General features: G+C 48.8%; 1 protein-coding gene across 1 annotated transcript; it reads left to right on the plus strand.

Moving 5' to 3' along the window:
• Positions 1-10,239, plus strand: Nckipsd (NCK interacting protein with SH3 domain). The gene is made up of 13 exons (XM_057768587.1): positions 1-274; positions 2,642-2,751; positions 2,967-3,171; positions 3,301-3,391; positions 3,678-4,168; positions 5,393-5,563; positions 5,679-5,765; positions 5,845-5,983; positions 6,096-6,176; positions 6,365-6,493; positions 6,592-6,684; positions 6,828-7,000; positions 8,998-10,239. The coding sequence occupies exons 1-13, from the start codon at positions 104-106 to the stop codon at positions 9,199-9,201; spliced, it is 2,145 nt and encodes a 714-aa protein (XP_057624570.1). The 5' UTR covers positions 1-103; the 3' UTR covers positions 9,202-10,239.
• The last annotated feature ends 9,392 nt before the right edge of the window (positions 10,240-19,631 follow it).

Here is a 19,631-nt window from a genome sequence, read left to right on the forward strand (position 1 = left end):
GCGGGGCGGGGCGAGCGCAGCGCGCCGCGGCTCTCAGGGCCTGGCTTCCAGGGACCGCAACCTTCGTCGCGTACCCAGCCCCGGCGCTACCCGGCCCGGCCCCATGTACCGCGCGCTCTATGCGTTCCGCTCGGCGGAGCCCAACGCCATGGCGTTCGCCGCGGGTGAGACCTTCCTGGTGCTGGAGCGCAGCAGCACCCACTGGTGGTTAGCTGCACGGGCACGCAGTGGCGAGACCGGCTACGTGCCGCCTGCCTACCTGCATCGTCTGCAGGTGAGTGTGTCCCTCCCAGCCAGGCCTCTCGCCCGAACCCCTTCACCAGTACGCAGAACCGATCCAGGAAGCCCAGCCAGGTTGCTTCTCCAGGTCTACTACCAGACAGGGAGTTTGAGAATCTGACCTTAAGTCCCAAGAGCCATAAGGACTGAGACCCCAGGAGCCATCAGCGCCCACCGAAGACTAGGCCTTTGACATCCAATCGCAGGCCTAGAAAAAGCTTCATTCAAAGACTGGCACTCCAGGCACCCCCGTATCCACAATCAGAACCTCCATATAAATAGAATTCCTTAGCTGGACCCAGATACTCAAGTCCCCAAGACCCTTATTGTTCTCCATTACCAAGTCCCTAGGATTCCACACTCTCGTCTCCTTCCCCACCCCATTTGGAGTCTCCACCTTTACCATAAAGACCACCGTGCCCTCCATGGACACTGATAACACCACCTGTTTACCCAGTTCTCAACCCCAAACCCTACCCACACACTTGGACCCCCGAGTCATAGGCATTCCCATTCCTATTTGACCCCCCAATTCCTGTAATATCTCTGTATCCCGAACTCACCCACCTGTCCAAGGACTATTCCCCCAACCCTTTTGGAGCCAAGGCCCCTGCTGGCAAGGCTCCCTGGTACTGCCTCCACTTCCCCCAAGCCCCCAGCCCTGACTTCTCGGGTTTTCCTTCCTCGGAAATCTGGGGAGCTCCATCCTGGAATAGGAGCTGCCCACACTGTGAGGAAGTGAGCCTCCTCCGTGGCTTCCCGTGCTGAAGATGGCCTGGTTTCCTTCCAGTGGAGGCTGCAGCTCCAGTTCCTGTCTCCTCAGGAGTGATCCTGTGGTTCTCCGGTTCATCTGTAGGAAGAAGGGGGGCCCTGCCCTGGACCCTAGCTATGGAAACATCCTGTCCCAGCCCAGTCAAGGACAGAAATAATGTGCTAAAGTTGGGATTGTGGTCTGGTCTACAGAAGGGGAGGGACCCTTGGTTCTGGGGGCTTCTTCACAGGCCCTCAGTCTCCCCTAGAGGTGCTTGGGTCAGTTGGATCTGAAATGTGTCACGCCCAGCCCAGCGTTCTGAGCACTGGGGTCTTGTTGGGGACCCCCAGGGAATGTCCTGCCTCTTCCTCGGAGCCGCAGCCAGGCCAGTAGGGCTGGGAGTTCGGGGAGGCAAGAACGGTCTCTGCGCATCGCTGTCTCATTTTTACTCTACCTGGCGTTTGACTTTCTTCCTCCAACTTCCCAGTCTGCCGTGGAGCTGCGTCTTCCTGCTCCGTCTCTCACGGCCTGCCTCTGGGCTTCTCTCTTCACGTCTGTCATATTATCTGTGTATACATGTATTTTACTCTGTTTTTGCCTCCCCCAAACCCCATCCCTTGTCTTCTTGCCCCCTCCACCCCTGAACCTCTTAGGCTACATAAAGGACTTTGCAGACTCCTGTACCCATCCGCCCTCATCAGAGGAGCTTATTAAACTTACTCTGGAACTAAGCGTGATGGCTCATGCCCACAGTCTCAGCATTTGGAAGGATTACCAGGCGTTCCAGGCCAGCCTGGGCTTCCAGTCCAACTTTGGCTGTACCGATTCTCATCTCAAAAAACCACCCACCCGGCCAGCCAAAACAACAACAAAACTCCACTCTGGAGCGTGTTCTCTTCTGCTCTGGGGTTCCTGTGTACCCTGGTAGGCCATGTAGGCTGGCCAGTCCACAGCTGTAACCCACATCTCCCTCCATGCCTGACTGTGGAGTAGGATGGACTCCTGGTTGTGGAGGATGACAGTATAGGCCAGGATCCAGTCCTGTCTTTACCACAGCACAGAGTGGCTTCCCAGAGGCGGACGGCTAGGGAGGATGAAACGGGAGGTTCTTTTGACCCATTCTTCTCTTCCAGTTGTCCGGAAGGGCTTTGTGGGGACAGGGTTGTTTTGGAGTGTGACCTTGGTTTTGTGAAGGACCAGCAGCATCCAGAGAGACTGATTAAGGATTCTAGACACTGGAGTCTTCCTTTTGGCATCTCGCTCTGGGCTCTGAGCCAACCCGAGGATGGGCTAGGTGTACATGCCTGGTCCCAATCTGGGATTTCTGTGCTTTCGTTCTAGACCTATGGTTTTCAGAAATGCCTTTGCCAAGAGTCCCTGTATGAGATAAAATCCTGGGGGGGGATGTAAAATGCCATTGCAGAGTCCACCCTCTGCCCCTGCCTCCTGAGTCGTACAGTTTGAGCATTTCAGCCCATTCTCCATTGTGGCTGTCTGCTAGTATCCGCAATTCTGGGATTCAGTGGGTCCTCCACCTAGTTCCAGTCTAGGCTGGGTCTGAGCTCATCAACCCCACTTGGCCCCCAGGTCTAACTGCCCTCCTACCCTTAGGGCATGGAGCAAGATGTCCTCCAAGCAATTGACCGGGCCATTGAGGCTGTGCACAACACAGCCATGCGCGATGGTGGCAAGTACAGCCTGCAGCAGCGCGGAGTCCTTCAGTGAGTGTCTGAGAGGTGATGGGAACACCGCCCCTGAGCATGGTAGTGGGTAGGCTCCCTTATGGAGCCAGGTTAGGATGAGGTACCACAGAAAGGAATGGAAAGATGGAAGTAGGGAGACCTGTACTGAGGTCTCAGCATCCCACAGGTACCAGATGAGGACTTTGGGAGTAGGGAGGAATCTCCCCACCGTGATATGTCTGTCTCTCTATCAGGAAGCTGATCCATCACCGGAAAGAGACATTGTCTCGAAGGGGTCCCTCAGCCTCCAGTGCTTCCGTTATGACCTCATCCACCAGTGACCACCATTTGGACTCTGCCGCATCTAGGCAGCCCAATGGCATGTGTCGAACTGGCTTTGAACGGCAGCACAGCCTGCCCAGTTCTGAGCATCTTGGGACAGATGGAGCCCTCTACCAGGTATGGAGTGAGGGTATCTTCTAGAAGGTGTGTGGGACTCAGACTTTCTCCAGAGACTCGAGGGGTCCATTTGGGTCACAGGGGCAGCTAGTAGCCTGTCTTCCCCCGACCCCACTTCTGTTCTCTCAGGTCCCACCACAGCCTCGCCGAGCAACACCTACCACCCCACCCCCACCAGTGAAGCGCCGAGATCGTGAGACCCTGGTGATCTCAGGGAGTGGTAAGAGGGCCAGACTGGGGTAATTGGGATGGGAGTACCCTGTGCTTGGGATGGTTGCTCTGCCCATGTTAGATAGACAGACAGACAGACAGACAGATAAATGGGAGTTCTGAACGTGGAGGAAATATAGAGGCCCTGTATTTGGGTGGTTGGGGGCTCTAGGCTTGGCGAGGAGATAGGGCCTAGCAGTGGAACTGGGTCCTGTACCAGGGTCACGGTCTCTAGGCGGGGAAGCACTGGCCCCCCAATGGGCTGCCCCAGCGTAGCAGTTACATTTCTCTCACAGGTGGTCGGACCATTGTACCCTCCGGGGGTAGTTCTGTGTCCAGTGGCTCATCAGTCAGCAGCACCTCCATGGACACACTCTATACTGGTTCCAGCCCCTCTGAGCTAGGTTCCAGCTGCTCTCCCACACCTCCACCCGTACCTCGCCGAAGTGCCCACACCACTGTGTCCCAGGCCCAGCCCTCTCCCTCCAAGGCACCGTCCCCTGAGCCCCCTGCAGAGGAGGTGGCAGCTGATACAAACTCAGCCACGGATGACCTGGAAGCTCTGGACGCCCTGAGCCTGGAGACCACAGAGGAGAAGCCAGCTGCTGAGGCAGCTGTGCCAAGGACCATTGGGGCGGAGCTGATGGAGCTTGTGCGGAGAAACACTGGTCTGAGCCATGAATTGTGTCGCGTGGCCATTGGTGTCGTGGTGGGTCACATACAGGCCACCGTACCAGCCAGCTCACCTGTCATGGAGCAGGTCCTCCTCTCGCTGGTAGAGGGCAAGGTGAGGGTGGGCAGTGTGGCCAAGGAGCCTTCCCAGCTTGCTAGTCCCACCCCGCTCCTGCCCCACACATTTGTTCAGGCTGTCATGACAGGTATCTGCTGAGCTCTGGCTCTGGGCTTTCATTTTGCTGGGTATTAAGGTCATTTGAGTTGACCCACAAAAGAGAAGGAAGAATATTCTAGACAGAGGCTCAGCCTGGACAAGGACCGAGAGGCAGGACAGAGCTTGGCTCATAGGAAGGAGGAATTGGAAGACAGTGGCTGGTGGCTGGTGTGGCTGGATCACAGACAGTGTGGGAACAGGAGGTAGTGAGCACTCAGGAGCAGGTGAGCCTGAGGCAGGTGATAAGACCAGGATGAGGTGGGAATAGTGGAAGCTTCCTGCCGCCTGGAGGGGTTTACCGCTATCTGCTGGGCCTCCATCTGGGTGCAGGGAAAGAGTTGACACGGGACGTAGGTGAGAGCAATGCCTTGCCAGCTTTGGACGTGCAGAGAAAAGGGGCTTGGGGAGCTAGGTGCCAACCTGGATGGTAGTGACGGAGATGTGGGCGTTTCAAGATGGCTATGGTCCCATGACACAATTAGGACACTGGCGTAGGGTGTGGTGGCACACGCCTTTAATCCCAGCACTCAAGAGGCAGAGGCAGGCTGATCTCATGAGTTCAAGACCAGCTTGGTCTACAAAGTGAGTTCCAGGACAGGACAGCCAGGGCTATACAGAAAAACCCTGTCTTGGTGGTGGTGGGGGGGGGGAGGATGGGCAGGGGAAGGCATGGGGGTAGTGAGTCCTGGCTACCTGATAGGGTTTGGATGGGTCAAAGGTAGCCTGTGACTTTCAATCAAAGGTGTTTCCTTAGACTCCACCTCTGGTTTTGGTTGGAGTGAGTAGAAGGCTGTAGACCAGTGGTATATAGGCCTGGGCTGGGTGTAGCAGCTCGTGTCAAATACAACAGGCCTGGTGTCAGGTGGAATGGGAATGAGGATTCTGAGTCACCTCCAAGGAGTGACAGGATCAATGCCCACTGCCTCAGGGGGAGAGTCAGGATGTTGGTGATTCCCACGGCTGTGTCTTAAACAGGATCCTGTACCAGGAGATCAAGTCTGGAGTTGACCTGCCCAGTGGGAACTTTCATGGGACCTCAGCTCAGAGATAGACCTTGGAGGCGTCCTGGAGCTGGTGATACACAGGAATCTTACTCAGCCACACTTTGCCCTGTTCCCCCAGGACCTGAGCACAGCCCTACCCTCAGGACAGGTCTGCCATGACCAGCAGAGACTTGAGGTGATCTTTGCGGACCTGGCTCGAAGGAAGGATGACGCCCAGCAGCGCAGCTGGGCGCTGTACGAGGATGAGGATGTCATCCGCTGCTATCTGGAAGAGCTGCTGCATATCCTGGTATGGGGGGACCAGTGGCTCCACCCTGTGCCATCCCTTGTTACTCCTTAGGTCTCTTCTGCCCACGCATGCTCGTCTCCTACTGGGTGACTCTCTCTCTTCCTCTTCCCTACAGACTGATGCAGACCCCGAAGTTTGCAAAAAAATGTGCAAAAGGAATGAGTTTGAGTCTGTCCTGGCCTTGGTGGCCTATTACCAAATGGTACGTATGGGGCAAGGGAGTGGGCACAGAAGGATGCGGGCAGGAGTCAGGGCACTGAGCACACAGCTTCTTCTGCCAGGAACACCGAGCGTCACTGCGGCTGCTGCTCCTCAAGTGCTTCGGTGCCATGTGCAGCCTGGATGCGGCCATCATCTCCACACTGGTATCCTCCGTGCTGCCTGTGGAATTGGCACGAGACATGCAGACCGACACACAGGGTGAGCTGGGGCGGGGGCTGCTCACTGCCACTGGGAGAGTGTTCCCACCATCTGCTGGGAATGCCCAGCTCTCTGGGGCTTGCTGACCGCCTACTCCCTCCTCCCCCCCTAGACCACCAGAAGCTCTGTTACTCGGCTCTCATCCTGGCCATGGTCTTCTCCATGGGAGAGGCGGTGCCCTATGCACACTACGGTAAGCATGCAGATTGCTGACCAACCAAAGCCAGAGGTGGGACCCACATAGGGCCCAAGGGCCCAGAGATCTGCTGTCTATGGCCTGACAAGAAGAGGGTGTTCCCAAGGCTCACAGAAAACCAAGGAGGCTGGATTGTGTGGGGAGGAAAAGTTAGGCCTGTAGATTTCTTTATGCTCCTTTTTCAGAACACCTGGGCACGCCCTTTGCCCAGTTCCTGCTAAGCATCGTTGAGGACGGCCTTCCATTGGACACCACAGAGCAGCTGCCAGACCTCTGCATGAACCTGCTTCTGGCTCTCAACCTGCACCTGACGGGTGGGGTGAGACCCATCTGGAGGGTGGCCAACCAAAGCGGGACTCTGTGGGCTCTGCACCCACACTCTTACCTCGTGTTCATCCATGTCCTTCCTCAGCTCCTGACCAGAATGTCATCATGACCGCCTTGAGCAAACACACCAATGTTAAGATCTTCTCTGAGAAGCTGCTTTTGCTTCTGAACAGAGGGGGTGAGAGCCTAGAAGCCTGCATGGGTAGCACTTCAGTGCCCTGTGACTCCGTCACCTCCCTGCCTTGACTTCCCTAGTCCTCCAGGGTGACTCCGGGACCCCAAGTGGGGTCTCCGTTACTCCTGTGAACTTTTGCCTTCTAGATGATCCTGTCCGTATCTTCAAGCACGAGCCACAGCCACCACACGCGGTCCTCAAGTTCCTGCAGGACGTGTTCAGCAGCCCCGCCACCGCCTCCATCTTCTACCACACAGACATGATGGCACTTATTGACATCACTGTGCGGCAGATTGCGGACCTGTCACCTGGAGACAAGGTGCCTGCAGGTTGCTGCAGTGGGGATGGGAGCTGAATGACAACCAGAATGGGGTGCATGTGACATTGAGTGGAGATGAGGGGGCAGGACGGCTGCTACCAGTGCCAGGCCAAGTGCCAGTGGAAGGCTGCCCAGAGACCAAGACAGGTATGTCAGAATCCATGGCAACTGTGTGGCAGCTGGAGCAGGACGCTGGAGAGAGTTGGGGTGGGGGAATTGAGGAAATGGGGTTTTTGCAGAGCCTTGGAGGCTGCAGCTGTGTCTTAGGATTGCTCCTCAGAAGAGGAAGTAACTCACTGCCTTCCTGAGTGAGGGCTGATTGGAAGGCAGGAAGCCCGTGGCGTGAGTGGGTGGCGAGAGGACATTTGGGTGGTGAAATAGGTCAGGTTGGGCTGTGCTGGTTGTGGGCCCAGCAGACCTTGCTCCTGGATTAGTTTTGAGCAGCTAGGTGTAAGGAATGCCAGTGATTAGTGGAGGAGGCCCGAGGACTTTCTGGGAGAAGCATCGAGTTGTGTTTCGAATGGGTTATGATTGAGGACAAGGGCTGGGGGATAGCTCAGTTGATAGAGGGCTTGCTTTACATCCATGAGGCCCTGGCTTCAATCCCCAGAACTGAAAAAAATAAAATATTTAGGAGACACCTGCAAGATGTTCAAGCGCCAGGTCACCAGGGAGGCTGTGGGTGAGTTGGGACTAGAGACCTATGGGAGTTGTCTGTTTAGACATGTGACAAAGCTTCCGAGAGAGTGTGGCCACCAGGAAATTAGACAGATGCAGTCAGCAAGACACAAGAAGTTCAGCTAAGGAGAAACCCAGGAGCCAAACCAGGCGAGCAGGAGCAATCCACAGATCAGTGTTTCGAGCGGGAGAGGATGGCAAAAAGGTAGCCTTTGCATTTGCCACGTGGAGAGCGGTGTGACAAGCTGGCCCTGCCAGTACCACTGGAGGATCGAGTCTGAATGGAAAGTTTGGGAAATTTTGAAGTTACTCGGGGAGTGGAAATGAGGAAGGACTTGGAAGGAAGCAGTCAATGAAGGGAACCATTTTCTGTCCAGGGAGACAGACAAATGGAGGCAGGCGCTCAAAGGAAACAACATGGGGTCAGAGAGGGTCTTGTAAAGGTGGGGGGTGCTGGTCCATGCTCTGACCAGAGGGAGTTCTCCAGGGAGCATAGAGAAATGAAGCACGAAATGGAGAGAGAGGACCACGGCAGGAGGTGAGCAGCGGAGGCAGGGCACACACGGTGGTGGGCCCCACTGATGGTTCTAGTGAAGACAGGTGGTCCTGAGAGCTGAGGACAAGGACGTCGGAAAGCACAAGACCACCTGAGGTTCCAAAGCCCTAGAAAATAGGCAGTCGTACTGTCAGGACAACACAGCAGAGAAAATCAGTGGGATTGGATACAGAGGGGTCGGGGCACATGCATTGGGGCCTGAACTTTTGGATCAAAGCAGTGTTTCTTTCCTGGAGTAAAGGGCATGGGAAGGAAGCCCTTCACCTTGGAGACGTTGGGGAAGACGAGGCTGGTGGTGGATGTGTGGTTCTGCCTGTCTGAGATAGGCGGGAGATAACAAGCAGGCAATTGACTGTTCCTGTTGGATGCTCACAGGACAGGTCTGCATGAGCTGTGTGAGAGTAAATTGCTGTTTGAAGTCGTGGGTGTAGTTAGGATCTTCTGGAGCAAGAGACAGGAAGAAGCCAAGGATTCTGACTGACATACATGAAATCTAGGGGACCTAGCACCATAGGACTGGCAGGACTTCCCAGGACAGCCATATTCTGGGACTCTGTGGCTGGACTAATTCATTCATTCACTCAACAGCTCTGAGGGCCGTTTTGTGTTGACTGCATTCTGGGTCCTAGAGATGCAGTTCTGGTATTTGAGAAGTGAAGCTGGTTTGTAGTCGTGTGTCCATGGGACAGAAGTGGCCAGTCCCTCCCTGAGAGCGATTGCAGTACTTCTCTGGGGTCTCTGAGCCAACCTGCTCTTCCCACAGCTGCGCATGGAGTACCTGTCCCTGATGCATGCAGTGGTTCGCTCCACATCCTACCTGCAACACCGCCACCGGCTGTCAGACCTGCAGGCTACACTGCGGCGCATCCTGGCTGAGGAAGAGGCCTCACCCCAGTGCCAGATGGACCACATGATTGTCCAGGAGATGTACAAGGAATTCCCAGAGCTGGGAGAGGTCCCCAGCTAGCATTTCTTTTTTCTCCCTTCTCTGCAGCCCAGGACAGGGTGCAGGGAACGCGGGGGCTTTGTTCTAAGAATGTTCTGCACAGACTTTATGAGGGGATAAAGAATTCGAAGGAATCTGAGCCAGGCCCCTTATCTCAAGTAGAGTCGGTGTAAGGGGCCAAGTGTTCGTTGGGGACCATAGTCTGGGGATTCTACTGGGCAGAGGAAATGTGCAAGCTGAAGGCCCTCTGTTTGCTGATTGGCTGCCTCTTCAGCATGCCACCCCCATACCCATGTGCATACCCAAGAGTCCTGCTGCTGCTCCAGGCTGGGCCACCGCCATCCCTACCCACTGCCTGGTCTGAGGCTTGGGCCTCAGTGAGCCATGTCCTGGGGGTGAGGGGAGGCACCTCCCGCCAGCTCTGTTCTTTGCCTTAGCTTTGCAGTGAGTGTCGCTCATGTGCAGCCCTTACCCCTTAGGGACTGCTGTCCCTGGACTCCTACTTTCAACCCCAGAGGCCTTGGCCAGGCTGCTGCCTTGGAAGCGGGATTTCAAGACAGGCCATTCATCCTGGAGCCTCATGGATCAGGAGGATGGTACTGAGAACGCCAATGACAGAATCTATTTTCTCTAGGAAAAAAAAAGTAGACCGAAAGCCATGTTTATTTTCCTATGTGTTAAGCTCTCCTTCCAAAATAAATCCTAGGCATCAGGAATTGAGCTTCCCTGTATGATCCTGGCATCATGGGTGGGGCAGATGGGGTCTCAGGACCTCACCGCTCTAGCTTATACTGACACCTGCAGCCCAGAGAGGTGATGGCCTTGACAAGTCCTAAGGCCTTGTTCAGCCTCTCCTGAGGCCTAGCCAAGCCAGTGCCCCTGGGACACACTTGTAGGTATCTTTTGAGTTTCATTTATATCTTTTGCTGACCATGGTGACGCATACCTTTAATCCCAGCACTTGGGAGGCAGAGGCAGGTAGATACCCACAACTAGCCTAGTTTACATAGTTCCAGGCCAGTCAGGGCTACTTAGTGAGATCTCTCACCAGAAATAAAAAATAAAGTTATCTAGCCCTGCACAGTTACAGCTATTCTCTGTTCCTTCCCTTCTCTGTCCTCCATGTCCCTCCCTCTCGTACTGGGGATTAAACCCAGGCCTCACGCATGTGCCCTGCATAACTAGTCTAAAATGGAGCAGGCCCTTCTCCCAGCTCTGCTCTCCCTGAGTATGCTGGCCCTTACTATTTGGTCCACCATGATCTCTTGTTTTGTGACCTCAGCAGAGATCTTGCCAGTTCTGTATTGAAGGAATCTGTTAACCAGGATCAGGATGGGGTCAAGGGTGCACTCCTGCGTTATTAGAGGCCAGAGGTGGATAAAACCTCATTTCAGGTCAGCATGGTAGCTCTTATTAAAGTGGGTGGGGGAAAAGTGAGGGCCCACAGACTAATTAAATCTGGTTCTTCAGGTCTTTCTTACCTGAGGTCCATATTCCTTATACAAATCTACACACCCAGAATCGTATCAGGGTGTTGAAAGGCAGAGACTGGAGAAATGACTTAGGAAAGTTCTTGCTGCCTCAGTTTGGATTCCTGGCACCAATGTAAAGAGCCAGGTGTGGTGGCATGTACTTGAGTTTGATCCCCAGTACCCACAGCAGAGAAGCAACTCCTGCAAGCTGTCCTCCACATGCGTGCTCTGCTGCATCCTCGTAAAATGTATTTTACAAAAATGGGAGGTGGAGGAGCTGGAGAGATGGCTCAGTGGTTAAGAGCATCTACATTTTTGGGGAGGATCCCAGTCCAATTCCAGCACCCACATCAGGAGTCTTATACAACCTGCTGATAACTCCTCCAGCTCCAGGGGATCCAGTCAGTGCCCTCTTCTGGCCTTTTCAGGGACTGCACAAACACTCAGTACCTATATATACACACGTGATTAAAAGTAAAATTTTTCCCTTAAATAGAGGAGCAGTTAAGAGCACTGGCTACTCTTGAAGAGGGCTTAAATTTGGTTCCCAATACCCATTTCCAGGGTATCTAGTGCCCTGTTCTGACCTCTGCAGGCACCAGACATAAATGTAGTGGGCACATACATATATTTTAAAATGTAAATAAAAATTTAAAGGTCCAGCAGGGCGGTGGTGGCGCACGCCTTTAATCCCAGCACTCGGGAGGCAGAGGCAGGCGGATCTCTGTGAGTTCGAGACCAGCCTGGTCTACAAGAGCTAGTTCCAGGACAGGCTCCAAAACCACAGAGAAACCCTGTCTCGAAAAACCAAAAAAAAAAAAAAAAAAAAAAAAAAAAAAAAAAAAAATTAAAGGTCCAGAGCAATAAAGAAAAACATGTTACCACCCTCTAGCCTTCATGCTGTGCGTGCACACACAAAATAGGCAGTAGATAGAGGCTCAGGGCAGGGCCTCAACTCGTTGCTCAGGAAAGTGTGACAGCATTCCATAGGAAACCTGTAGGGTAGAGGGAATCTCAGCGGTCTTCCTTAGCCACTGGCTCTGTCAGACTGCTGAGCTTGCAGGCTCCTGGTGGAGGAACACAGCCTGTGCCCTGCACATCCAGAGTTAATGACGCTGATTTCCAACCAGCCCTGTTTTCACTGGAGTGCTGCAGGTGGGAAACCATTGTTCTCAGGAGACAACGCAATTCAGTGAAAAACAGAGGGTTCCTGGGAAGCTGAGGCAGGAACATCAGACGGCATCGGCTGCTGTGCTTTCTGTCGTGATGTACACAGAGAGAGAGAGAGAGAGAGAGAGAGAGAGAGAGAGAGAGAGAGAGAGAGAGAGAGAGAGAGAGAGAGAGAGAGAGATGCAGAAGTCCTAGACAACAGTTACATAAATACTGGGTCATGTTTCCAAACATTCTGGGGAGGGACAGGACTCCTTCAGGACAGGATACCCTGGCGATGATCTCATAACATAGAACTGTAGCCATAATGGTAGATTATGGTGAGCCAAAAGACTCCTCTCAGGAAGGGAAGTCAGACACACCTCTCTAGCTGCTTGGAAGGATAGATGTGCAGGAGGAAGAGGGACAGAGAGCCCTGCCAATAAAAGCAGCATTTGGATGGGCTTAAGAAGCAAAAGTGAAGCCGGGTGTCGTGGTACATGTTTTCAGTCCCAGCACTTGGGGGGCAGAGGCAGGTGCTCTCTTGAGTTCAAAGCCACCTAGTCGACAGTGCAAGTCCCAGGATGGCCAGGGCTACATAGAAAAAACTTGAAACAACAGCACAAAGACCCTGACTTAATAAATTGAGATAGTGACAATCCAGACAAAGGACCATCACTGGCGCTTGTGCTCACTAAATCTCTGGCTACTCCTTCCCTCCAAAGGCAATCGTTGATAAATTCTGTCATGGAATCATAATATAAACCCTGGCTTCTGTTTCAGCATCTGAGGTTCATTTTCTATAGTATATGACTGCAGTTTGCTTATTCCCAATGTTGCCTGGAAAATACTCTCAGCTATGTATCCACTATTGATTACAATTGTGGCCAATTCAGGATACAAGGTTAGCTCAAAAAAAATAAGTACCCTTCCTATATATAGGTGATAAGTGGGCAGAGAAAGAAATCAGAGAAACATCACCCTTCCCAGTAGCCACAAACAATATAAAATATCTTGGGGTAACTCTAACTAAACAAGTGAAAGACCTGTATGACAAGAACTTTAAGTCATTGAAGTACAAAATTGAAGAGGATATCAGAAAATGGAAAGATCTCCCGTGCTCATAGATAGGTAGGATAAACATAGTAAAAAAAAAAAAAAAAAAAAAAAAAGGCAGTCCTTCCAAAAGCAACCTACAGATTCAATGCAATTCTCATCAAAATTCCAGCATAATTGTTCACAGATCTCGAAAGAACAATACTAAACTTCATATGGAGAAACAAAAGCCCAGGATAGCCAAAATAATTCTGTACAATAAAGGAACTTCTGGAGGCATCACCATTCCTGACTTCAAGTTCTAGTATAGAACTACAGTAATGAAAACAGCTTGGTATTGGCATAAAAATAGGTGGACCAATGGAATAAAATCAAAGATATTATTAACCCTGATATTAACCCACACACCAATGAACACCTGATTTTTGAAAATGAAGCTAAAAATAGAAAAAAGAAAACATCTTTAACATATGGTACTGGTATAACTGCATGTCAACATGTAGAAGAATGCAAATAGATCCGTATCTATTGCCAAGCACAAAACTCAAATCCAAATGGATCAAAGACTTCAACATAAATTCATCCACACTGAACCTCATAGAAGAGAAAGTGGGAAGTGAACTTGAACACATTGACACAAGAGATCACTTCTTAAATATAATATCAGTAGCACAGACACTGAGAGCAATAATTAATAAATGGGACCTTCTAAAACTGAGAAGCTGGGGGCTGGAGAGATGGCCCAGTGGTTAAGAGTGTTGGTTGCTATTCCAAAGGTCCCGAGTTCAATTCTCAGCAACCACATGGTGGCTCACAACCATCTATAATGCAATTTGGTGCTCTCTTCTGGCAAGCAGGTATACATGCAGGCAGAACACTGTGTACATGATAAATAAATCTTAAAAAAAAAAAAGAAAAAGAAACTGGGATGCTTCCTTCTGTAAAGCAAAGGGCATGGTCAACAAGACAAAATGGCTGCTTACAGAATTGGAAAAGATCTTCACTAACTCCACATCTGACAGAGGGCTGGTCTCCAAAATAGACAAAGAACTCAAGAAACTAGACATCAAACTACCAAATAATCTGATTCAAAAGTAGGGTACAGGGCTGGAGAGATAACTCAGCAGTTAAGAGCATTGCCTGCTCTTCCAAAGGTCCTGAGTTCAGTTCCCAGCAACCACATGGTGGCTGACAACCATCTATAATGAGATCCAGTGCCCTCTTCTGGCCTGCAGACATACAGACAGAATACTATATATATATAATAAATAAATAAATATTTTAAAAAAAATAGGGTACAGATCTAAACAGAATTTTCAACAGAAGATTCTCAAATGGTCTAAAAATACTTAAGAAAATGCTCAACATTCTTAGTCATCAAGGAAATGCAAATCAAAACAACTCTGAGATTTCATCTTACACCAGCCAAAATGGTCAGGATTGAAATCACTGATATCACTGATGACAGTTTATGCTGGAGAGGATGTGGGGTAAAGGGAACACTCCTCCATTGCTGGTGGGAGTGCAAATTTGTACATCTACTGTGGAAATCAGTATGGTAATTTCTCAGAAAAGTAGGAATCAGTCTACCTCAAGATCCAGCAATACCACTTTTGGGCATATACACAAAAGAATGCACACTCATACCACAAGGACATTTGCTCAACTGTGTTCATAGCAGCATTATTTGTAATAGCCAGAACCTGAAAAAAACCTAGACACCCCTCAACCGAAGAATATGTGGTACATTTACACAATGGAGTACTACTCAGTGGTAAAAAACAAAAAACAAAAAACAACAACAACAAAAAAAAACCAATGACATCTTGAAATTTACAGGCAAATGGACAGAACTAGGAAAAAAAAAAAATCCTGAGTGAGGTAACCCAGACCCAGAAAGACAAATACAGTAAGTACTCACTCATAAGTAGATTCCAGACATAAAGTAGAAGATAACCAGCCTACAGTCCACAACCCCAGAGAAGCTAAAAACCCTCTTCCAGAAACAGATGAAAGCAGATACACAAATCCACAACTAACCACTGTACTGAGCTCCTGGAATACAATCAAAGTGAGAGAGAAGCAATAGTATCAACAAAGGGATCAAGACAATGATGGGGAAATGCTGTGGGAGCTCCTTCCACTCCTTCAGCCACTAGCCTTTAAGATGCCAGCCCATGTGGGCGTGCTCTCTTATATTATAAATGTAGCTGTAAAGCCTGCGTTCGCTCTCTTGCTTCCTGTTCTCACTTCTGGCTGCTAGACTCTTCCCATTTCCCATTCGTGCAGAGAACTGTGATCTAGGACAGTGATCTGTAAGTCTCCCCTAAATAAATAACGCTTTATTATACATAATTCTGAACTCCGCCATCATCTGGCTCCGGAACGTGGGGACCAGTCCACACCTTTTGGGATTGGTCCACCAGCCCCGTGGCTCATTAGGCACTGACTCTCCTGCCTACAGTTTTAGCTGTGCCTCAGACACAGCAAGCTGCTGCTCAGTGCTCCCTGGTGTGCAACCCACACACTGCTGCCTGTGATTCCTGCTGTGCCCAGAGTCCACAACTCGAACTGACGGAAAACTTTGAGTTTTCTCTTTATCTTGGGCCCCAACTCTCAGAATCGTTTGACTGCCTTAATAACTGTTCTTATTTTATTAAACAAAGCATATTTTTCAGTACTTAAGTAAGCAATACATGCTGTTCGTTGCAGCTAGTGTCTCTCGGCCACATGGCTGCAACTGCGACACCTGCTGGCCGATAGTGGTTATTACACCTACTCTGATTCATTGTAATTACTTAATGACAGGTAAGATCTTGAAAAACTACAAAGCCGGGCGATGGTGGCGGACGCCTTTAATCCCAGCACTTGGGAGGCAGAGGCAGGCGGATCTCTGTGAGTTCGAGACCAGCCTGGTCTACAAGAGCTAGTTCCAGGACAGGCTCCAAAGCCACAGAGAAACCCTGTCTCGAAAAACCAAAAAAAAAAAAAAAAAAGAAAAACTACAAAAAATGACTGATAACATCCAGGAGTTCAATAATTATTTTGTTTATACTGTGGAAGGTATTGTGCAAGACTTACGCTATTTTCCTTTCTTTTATTTGATTCTAGGAATTAACTTTGTTTTCAATATTATCTCCTTAAAAAATTTGTCCTCACAGTTAGAGACAATATTTAGAGGTTGATTGTTACTTGCATAGGGTTGGGGGTTGGGGTAAAAATTATGTAGGCCTAAATATCTAAAAAAAAAAACAGGAAGATTGAATGGGATAATAGGTAATTGCTGTGAACTTATTCACAATAATAATAATAATAATAATAATAATAATAATAATAATAGTGACTAATAGAGTGAGTACTTATGAGTGAGTATTTATGGACAGTTTACACTGGTAAAGTTTCTTGTATATTGATACAAGTTCAAATTATATATTATTTCTGTTTACAATACCTGTACAGTTATGCAAATTTGTTGTTATATTGTATACATGCATGTTTCTACCTTTGTTTAAGACATTATGTATATTGATACAATTTTAGGATATATTTATAAATTGCATTATATATTTCTACCTCTGATTAAGATACTTATACATCGTTTACATTTTTATGTCACTGTCCTCTTTATTGTACAGTTGTTTAAAGATTGTATAATATTCTGATATGAAGTCTTAATCGTTAAGTTATATAGGTATTAAGTATTATAGGTCAATAGTCATTCATGTTTGTTATGCTTTTAGTCAGACTAATTAGGTTCTTTCGATACATAAACCTTGCATTCTGCATAAATAGGTAACCTTCAACCACTTCAAAGATCTGTAGAACATGGCGTTTAAATAATTTAGGATTCTGTTGACGTGAGACATGATTGCTCCTGGCAGCACCGATCTATTCCCAAGAAAGTATGATGGAGGAGTTAATTTCATTGGTTAAATAAACTGCCTTAGCCCTTTAATAGGACAGAAAATTAGGTAGGCGGAGTAGACAGAACAGGATGCTGGGAGAAAGAAGCCGAGTCAGGGAGTCACCATGATTCTCTCACTCCAGACAGACGCAGGTTAAGATCTTTCCTGGTAAGCCAGCTCGTGGTGCTACACAGAATATTAGAAATGGGTTAATCAAAGATGTGAGAATTAGCCAGTAAGAGGCTAGAACTAATGGGCCAAGCAGTGTTTAAAAGAATACAGTTTCCATGTAATTATTTCTGGTAAAGCTAGCTGGCTGGCCGGGAGCTGAGCAGTGGGACACAGCCCCACCGCTCCTATTACAACAAGAGTGTTGAGCGCCAAAGACACTACACTTGGAGTTTGTCTTCTTGGCACAACTGGCCTTTGGGCAAGAAACTGCCCATGCCTCAACCACTGACAAAATGTATGATGTCTGGACTGGACAAGAAGGATATAAGAAAAAAGACTGTCAAATCTTGAAAAGACAGGGTGAGATGGTTTTGTAAAATTTCCTGCTTCTGGCCAGGCGGTGATAGCGCACGCCTTTAATCCCAGCACTCGGGAGGCAGAGGCAGGCAGATCTCTGTGAGTTCGAGGCCAGCCTGGTCTAGAAGAGCTAGTTCCAGGACAGGAACCAAAAAGCTATGGAGAAACCCTGTCTTGAAAATAAAAAAAATAAATAAAAATAAAAAAAAATCCTGCCTCTGAAAATGGTCTGTCAGTTACTCTAGGCCTTAGCCAAAGTTGGTTGCTTCAACATTGCAAATGAGACTTTAGCTGATTGCTTAGTCAGCCATTTGTCTCTGTCATCTACTGCACATTTTTTAAGCTGTTTGATTGCACTTCCTGCCTACTCAAGTAATATTATCTCCCTTCTCAGGCCTTCGATGGGGTTGAAGATTAGTTACTCGTAGTTACCTTCCTCTTATGATCTAGTCAAGCCATTTCCAATACAAGACTTAGACTCCTTACGATAGGATGTTTATTAAGACATTTAGCATATGTTCCTTGCTTAATATTGTTCATGCTGGTTGTAATTCTAATCTTATACTTGATATCTGTTCCTAGCGTATATAGGTTTTTTAAAGATAATCTTTTTCTGATGGAGAGAGACAGTGTTATTTATTTATTTATTTATTTATTATGTATACAACATTCTGCCTCCATGTGTGCCCACATACCAGAAGAAGGCGCCAGATCTAATAAGATGGTTGTGAGCCACCATGTGGTTGCTAGGAATTGAACTCAGGACCTCTGGAAGAGCAGTGCTCTTAACTGCTGAGCCATCTCTCCAGCCTGTGTATATAGTATTGGGTTTGGAACTCTCTTATTTAAATGAAAGGGGGAGGTGCTATGGGAGCTCCTTCTGCTCCTTCAGCCAATAGTCTTTACGATACCAGCCCACTTGGGCATGGCATCTTATACTATAAATGCAGCTGTAGAGCCTGTGCTCACTCTCTTGCTTCTGGCTCTCACTTCTGGTTGCTAGACTCTGTTCCTGTTCCCTGTTTGTGCAGAGGACTGTGATCTAGGACAGTGATTTTTGAGTCTCCCCTAAATAAATAACCCTTTATTGTACGTATTTATGAACTACTGTGGGATTATTTTGTATCTTTGGTCATCAGGGAAATCCACAGAATCAGTTTACCTGAGCAAGTGGAAGATCACTGGTTCCAGACTAGCAACTGGAAAACCTGCACAGGACCAAACTAGGTCCTCTGAATACAGGTGACAATGGTGTGGCTTGGGCAGTATATGGGGCACTAGCAGTGGGTCCCAGATCTGACCCAAATGCATGAACTAACTTTGTGGAGCCCGTTCTCTATGGAGAGATACCTTGCTTAGCCTAGGCATGGCAGAGGTGATGGGGGAGCCTTGCTCCTGCCTCAGTGCTGTGATGATGGGACAGACTTAGTTGACTTTTCAGGAGAAGCTTTACCCTCTGCGATGAGCGGGTGGGGTGGGGGGAAACAGGAGAGGAGGGAGGGGAAACTGAGATTGGTATGAAATAATAAATAAATAAGTAAATAAAACATATAAAAAACAATAGTAGCCAGTTTTGTTTTGTTTGTTTGTTTGTTTGTTTGTTTGTTTTGGAGAAAGGGTTTCTCTGTGTTGCTTTGGTGACTATCCTGGAGCTAGCTCTTGTAGACCAGGCTGGCTTCAAACTCACAGAGATCCGCCTACCTCCCAAGTGCTAGGATTAAAGGCGTGCACCACCACTGCCTGGCTTTTGTACATTTTATTATCTTCTTGTTGAGACAGGTTCTCTTCACTGTGTAGCCCATGGTCTTGAGCAGTTATCTCCCGGTGTTGGAATTAGAGAACTGCACCACCACATTGGGCTTCTTTTTTATGCTAGGTTTTAAATTCAGGACCTTGTACAGACTAGCCAAATATTCTGCCTGCACTACAGCCCTAGTATCAATTTTTGTCTATTACAAATAATGCTACCTGGAGCAATTTCATACGTGCCTTCTTACCATTCATATACTTTTATTGGGTGACTGGGTTGGGAGTGGGGTCCTAACACTAGAAATATAGAATCACTGTCAAGATGTTGACGTATTAGCCGAGCGGTGGTGGCACACGCCTTTAATCCCAGGACTCAGGAGGCAGAAGCAGGCGGATCTTTGTGAGTTTGAGGGTTTGAGGACAGCCTGGTCTACAAGAGCTAGTTCCAGGAGTGGTTCCAAAGCTACAGAGAAACCCTGTCTTGAAAAACCAAAAAAAAAAAAAAAAAAAAAAAAAAAAAAGATGCTGACATATTTACCCAAAGTATTTCTACAAATGTAAATTCTTGTGGTATCTGTGAATTCTAATGTTT

Source organism: Chionomys nivalis, chromosome 4 (genome assembly GCF_950005125.1).
Source record: "Chionomys nivalis chromosome 4, mChiNiv1.1, whole genome shotgun sequence".
NCBI classification, from domain to species: Eukaryota; Metazoa; Chordata; class Mammalia; order Rodentia; family Cricetidae; genus Chionomys; species Chionomys nivalis.